Source organism: Danio rerio, chromosome 20 (genome assembly GCF_049306965.1).
Source record: "Danio rerio strain Tuebingen ecotype United States chromosome 20, GRCz12tu, whole genome shotgun sequence".
In the NCBI taxonomy this organism is placed as follows: domain Eukaryota; kingdom Metazoa; phylum Chordata; class Actinopteri; order Cypriniformes; family Danionidae; genus Danio; species Danio rerio.
In genome coordinates, this window is record NC_133195.1 from 39,156,681 (window position 1) to 39,162,698 (window position 6,018).

Sequence of the window (6,018 nt, forward strand, 5' to 3'; positions counted from 1 at the left end):
TTCATTGAACATTAAAATGGTCAAGTTAATTTAGATCTTCAGATAGCTTTAAAGGGATTGTTCAACCAAAAGCGAAGGTTATATGTTGATTTACTCACTCTCAAGTAGATGCAGCAGATTTGATTTATTTTTTTAGTGAGTAGAACATTAAAGATGATTTTATAAAAAAAAATATAAATCTTTGTTAAAATTGCAAACGTTTGAATATTTTTTTTTGTGTCCGACTGGATCAAATTTACTTGAAATCTTGGTTACAGGCCTTCAAAACGCACAAAAAATTTAATCTTTTACTCTATTAGAACCTATTAGGTCCTGTTATATCAATCCCAACATAACATTGCAGATCCTGTAATGTGACTGGCATTTTTTTAATTTATGCACATCTTGGTGTTTGCATCAACTGATAAATAAATATATATATATATATATATATATATATATATATATATATATATATATATATATATATATATATATATATATATATATATATTTTTTTTTTTTAATGCGCATGTCTAAAATGCACATAAAAATAGGTGGATGGAAATGTAGCTACAGATAACAGGTACTGAGATGTGTTGTTGTCTCTGCAGTTGAGGTGGTGGTGGAGTATGAGTATGAAGCCCTCCACGAAGATGAGTTGACCCTCAGGCTTGGAGACATCATCAAAAACGTACGACGCATCGAAGAGGAGGGATGGATGGAAGGAGACCTCAACGGCAAACGAGGCCTTTTCCCAGACAACTTTGTAAAGGTACTTTCAAGAAAGCCTTTTTTGGCTGTTAATAAAGTGATGCAAGTAAATAATGGTGGTCAAATAATAGGAGTTAATATAAAGGTGTAAAGAAGTAACTTTTAAAGAGCCCATATTATGGGTTTTTGAAAATTCCCCTCCATGTAGTGTGTAACACAGCTCTAAGTGAGGTGAAGTATCCAGCTAAGGCTTAAATCTGTTAGTGTACAGTGTTTAAAACGGTTGATTCATCTATAAAAGAGTCGACTCATAGTGCTTCAAACGAGTCGCCTTGATACCGAGTCATTAGGTGTTTCGCCATGACGTACGAACGAAACCAAGTTATTCACGTGCACGCGCAAACCAGGGAGATTTCAAACCTGAGGCCCCGCCCTCTGACGCAGTAACGCAGACACACACACACACACACACACACACCCACAAACACACGCACACAAACATGCCGGTCGACTGAAGTCACACTGCAGATGGATATTAACGAGGGTCTACCCAAAGATGAAACCTCAGCATTATAACCAAGCAGTTGGAAACTACTAGAAACTTCTGCAAACTACATGCTACAAAGAATACTTTATCTGCGTTTGTTAAAGGAAGGATCAGTAAAGAGTAACTTACTGATGGACGTCAGGATGGGTTTCTTCCTCCATTTCTCAAGTGTAAGTACGTGCGATTAAAGTTGTTGCCTCGTTGACTCTAGCTTGCAAATGTATTTAGTTGTGATTTGTTACTTGTAACCGCGTGTACTGTATCAGGTTAACTGGCTATATTCTCTTATCGCGTGCTGCTTTGTTTACTCGTGGACGAGGGTAGTGTGTGTGTGTGTGCGTGCGCTGTCGTCCCGAGGTGTGTGTGTGTGTGTGTGTGTGTGTGTGTGTGTGTGTGTGTGTGTGCGTGTGTGCGTGTGCGCGCGCGCGCGCGCGCGTGCGCGTGCGTGCGGACGATGGCAATGTGTGTGTGTGTGTGTGTGTGTGTGTGTTTGTGTCTGTGAAAAGAGCAGAGTGAGACAAGCTTGGATATCTCCTCGACAGTTTTTGGAGTTTTTGCTCAATAAAATAGTTAATCGTCTGAATTTTCAAGTCCATCGACTGTATATACATTGACCCACTGGCAGCTAAAATCCACGCCTACAATATAGAGCGTGTATGAACTGTGATTACTTTTATATTGCTGATTAGCTGTTGTGCATTTTACTCTCTGACTGAAGGCAGTCAACCAATCGCAACAGGCTGTCATTGGTCCAATCAGCGCAGATTAGATTCGCGCTAAGGAGGGATTTGGGAACAAATGAATCACTGGACGATTCATACGGGAGTCGCTGGGATAATTAGGTAAAAATAAATGCAGATTATGAGACCATGAAAGTGTTTTTTGACCTTGCATGCATATGAGACTGTTGTTGGAGACCCTTACAACCAAGATATGACCCTATTTCATGTATAATATGGGCTCTTTAAATTGAGTTTAATACCTGACCATGTGTCTTTACAGTGTCATCTTCAATTTGTGTACATCTGAATTAGTTGTTACCGAGGCTGTGTGAGGAAACCCACATTAAAGTCGGTTGTGATGGCAGATCAAGTCAAAGGCAGGAAATTATTGCTTTCGTTTCCTTGCGGAGATCCTTTAGTAGGGTGTGAGGTAATCTTCCACTCCCTTCACTGAACTTTGTTCCCGGAAAGATTTGATAGTCGTGCTTTCGGGAGAGGAACATGGAAAGCGAGCAGGTAAAGAGCTTGTTTTAGTTTCTGAGTGTTAGTTTTTATACGAGTTAGATCTTGTTGTTGTTTTGTCTGGAAGGCATGTTACCTGTATTGTTTTGTCTTAAGGTGGTTTTCTATTGGTTTAGTTTCTCATAACATGGCACTTGATTTGATTGCTTGTTCCGCTGAATCACCAGACAGATCGCAGATAGTGCAGGCACTTAAAGGCCACAGAAAAGAAAAGGTTTAGAGATTTTTTAAGGCAAACTGTAATATTTCATCAAATTAGTTTTTAAACGGCTATTACAATTTTTTTTAATTAATTGAAAATCTTAAATGAATTTGAGCACTGATGTTTGTTACTGTAGAATAAAAAATAGAGACATTATTATATGAAAATGTAACATTTACGATTTAATATGTTATATAAAATGTTACAAAGTATTTCATACTCTAAAACAGTGGTTCTCAAAGTGAGGGTCGGGACCCCTTGAGGGGTCGCGGAACAATGAAAGGGGGTCGCCTGGTGATTTCCAAAAATCTACTTAATATTATTAGACCATAAGAATTACCATATTTTATCCATAACCAACTGAAGAGAAAAAAAACAGCCGTTTATAGTTACTATAGTAGCTTATTTACTTGTTCTATTGGATTGCGACCCCTGGGGTAAATACATTATTTTAAAAACAGCATTAGCGTCAGATGCAGCAGATTGATTTTATAACACCAGGTTAAACTTTCTGGCCCATTTACAGCACTGAAATACATTTAAAAATTTAAACAAAGAATAGACTTTGGTCTATTGGTGTGTGTGTGCGAAATTGCATGCAAGTTTTCTGTATTTATAACCACCTCAGGGGATATTGGGGGTCGCGAGTCACTGGTATTGTTATTTTAGGGGTCGCGTGCTGAAAAGTTTGGGAACCCCTGCTCTAAAACTGCTAGAAAAAGACCTAGTTTGTCACTTGTGTGTCATATTTGACTTTATCTCAAAAAATTGAGCTTTTGGTAATATTTCACTTTTATTTCCCATTTTTTAGCTTATGTTTCACAATAATTAAAACATCATAATCAGAGGAAATATGACCAATGTGGCAGTATTTGATTTCAGTTAGATGACAAATTTCAACAAATAGTTCTTTCTGCATCACAAAATTACAATATCAGCCTGCCTTCTTAGTTCAAAATTTTTAGTTTTTAAGGTTTTAAATTTTTCAAGGTGTCACGGGGGCGCAGTGGGTAGCACGATTGTCTCACAGCAAGAAAGTCACTGGTTTGATCCCTGGCTATGTCAGTTAGCATTTCTGTGTGGAGTTTGCTTGTTCTCCCCGTGTTTGCGTAGGTTTCTTCCAGGTACTCCGGTTTACCCCACAGTCCAAAGACATGCGGTATAGTTGAAATGAAATAACCAAATTGGCTGTAGTATATGTGTGTGACGGGCGACGCAGTGGTGCAGTAGATAGTGCTGTCACCTCACAGCAAAAAGGTCGCTGGTTCTAGCCACGGCTGGGTCAGTTGGTGTTTCTGTGTGGAGTTTGCATGTTCTCTCTGTGTTTGCATGTGTTTTTCCCGGGTTCTCTGGATTGTCCCACAGTCCAAAAGACATGAGGTACAGGTGAATTGAGTAGACTAAGTTGTCTGTAGTGTATGACTGTGAATGAGTGTGTGTGTATGTTTCCCAGGGTTGTGGCTGGAAGGGCATCCGCTGCGTAAAAACGTGCTGGATAAGTTGGCGCTTCATTCCGCTTTGGCGACCCCAGATTAATTAAAGGACTAAGCCAAAAAGAACTAGTGCTGAAAGTAACATTTACAAGTTACATTTTTTTTAAAGTTACTTAAATAGTATTCATTTTTAAAAGTAATGCATTACTTTACCTGTTACATTACTTTAAGACGTTACCCTCAACACTGGTTGTTATGATAATAAATTTTGGTACCAATCGGATTTACCGCTAACATTTGGGATCTGTTAAGCACGTTCTTAAACTTTGTTGATTGGCCATTGTGTTCTTGTGCTCAACAGAATCCACTCAACAGTGCTCAAATGTTAGCACTTTTTTAAATTTCAATTTAAAAAATCATTATCGAGACAACTAGTTTTTACTCATTTTAAATGAGTGGTTTGAACAAGCAGCAAAATTCATTTTTGAGTGCACTTAGAGCATTTACTTTGTGTATTAAGATTTAGTTTTTATTTGTTTATTAATTTAGCTGTAAAATTTTTAGAACATTTGTCATTTCATGTACTGATTCAGATGGTGGGACTCTTATCGTGCAATAAAAAAATATCGCTGTTAATCTATTCTCAAAGTTGGTTTGGGAGCTGAGTCTATTCTACGCAAGCTATGATGACTTTCATCTTGATATTTTAGCGCGGATGGATACCTGACCGGTGAGCCGTCTAACAAATAATTGCCCTTCTGAATCAAAACAGCAGGATGCCCGACTTAAACTGCAGTTCAACAGTTTCACTTTAACTCATGAACATTTCATTCATACCCCCGTAGTGGGCTAGTGGTTGGGTGGGTGTGGGTGTATGTGCGCGCGCAGTCCTTTACTGACAGCCGTGTGTGTGGATCTTGTCAGAAAATATGACGAGAAGTCCTACAATGACGGTAATAGTTTGATCGCAGTGTTTACTTCAATAATTCCACTAATATATGCAATCTCCACTACTTAGTTCCTTTTATCTTTAGTTCAGTTATGACTTTAGTCAGATCAAGGTAATCAAAAATTGCTGTTTCGACTTTATGTAGGCCTACAGTTCAAAATTCATGTTTAACTGAATAAACAGTTAGCAAGCACAAGTACATCCTATTGAACATCATATATTTTTATCACCAATTATCATAGTAGAACAGTTTCTCAAGCTGTTTGTGATGCATTTGGAAACAGGAGATGAACCCCTTGTCTTATGCGCCACCTGGCTTGAGAAACCTGCTCTCAAAGACCTAATTTTTGAGAAGCACACATATTCTAAATGCCTTCGGGAGAATTCAAATGAGCCATTTTAATCTAGATTAATTTCAAAATTCTAGACAAAAAAATGATCTATGAACACCTAATATTTATATATATATATATATATATATATATATATATATATATATATATATATATATATATATATATATATATATATATATATATATATATACATATAGATGTATATATATATTTATATATACATATAGATATATATGTGTGTGTGTGTGTGTGTGTGTGTGTGTGTGTGTGTGTGTGTGTGTGTGTGTGTGTGTGTGTGTGTGTGTGTGTGTGTGTATATTAGGGCTGTCAAAATTAACACATGCAATATGTCAAAATTAACACATGTAATAAATATGGCTGTCAACATAGGATCTTGATGGTTTATTGTGGGCATGTTGTTTACATGAAGAAATCTGTGTTACAAGTTAAACAAATGTATGTATGTATGCATGTATGTATACATGCTAGTATGTAATATACATGTATAATATACATAGTAAATACACTCTAAATTGTTTTTTTGAAACGGGAATAATCATCAACACAACACCAGACACAAACTTCAACACTTTT

General features: G+C 37.0%; 1 protein-coding gene across 4 annotated transcripts in view; it reads left to right on the top strand.

Annotated features, from left to right (window-relative positions):
• The window catches only part of cd2ap (CD2-associated protein), a 117,913-nt gene that overhangs the window by 22,047 nt on the left and 89,848 nt on the right, over window positions 1-6,018 (top strand). For 2 of the 4 annotated variants that reach the window (NM_001008583.2, XM_009294709.5), the window contains 1 exon segment: window positions 594-754. In NM_001008583.2, coding sequence (NP_001008583.2) covers window positions 594-754 — 161 coding nt within the window. 4 annotated transcript variants of the gene reach the window in all.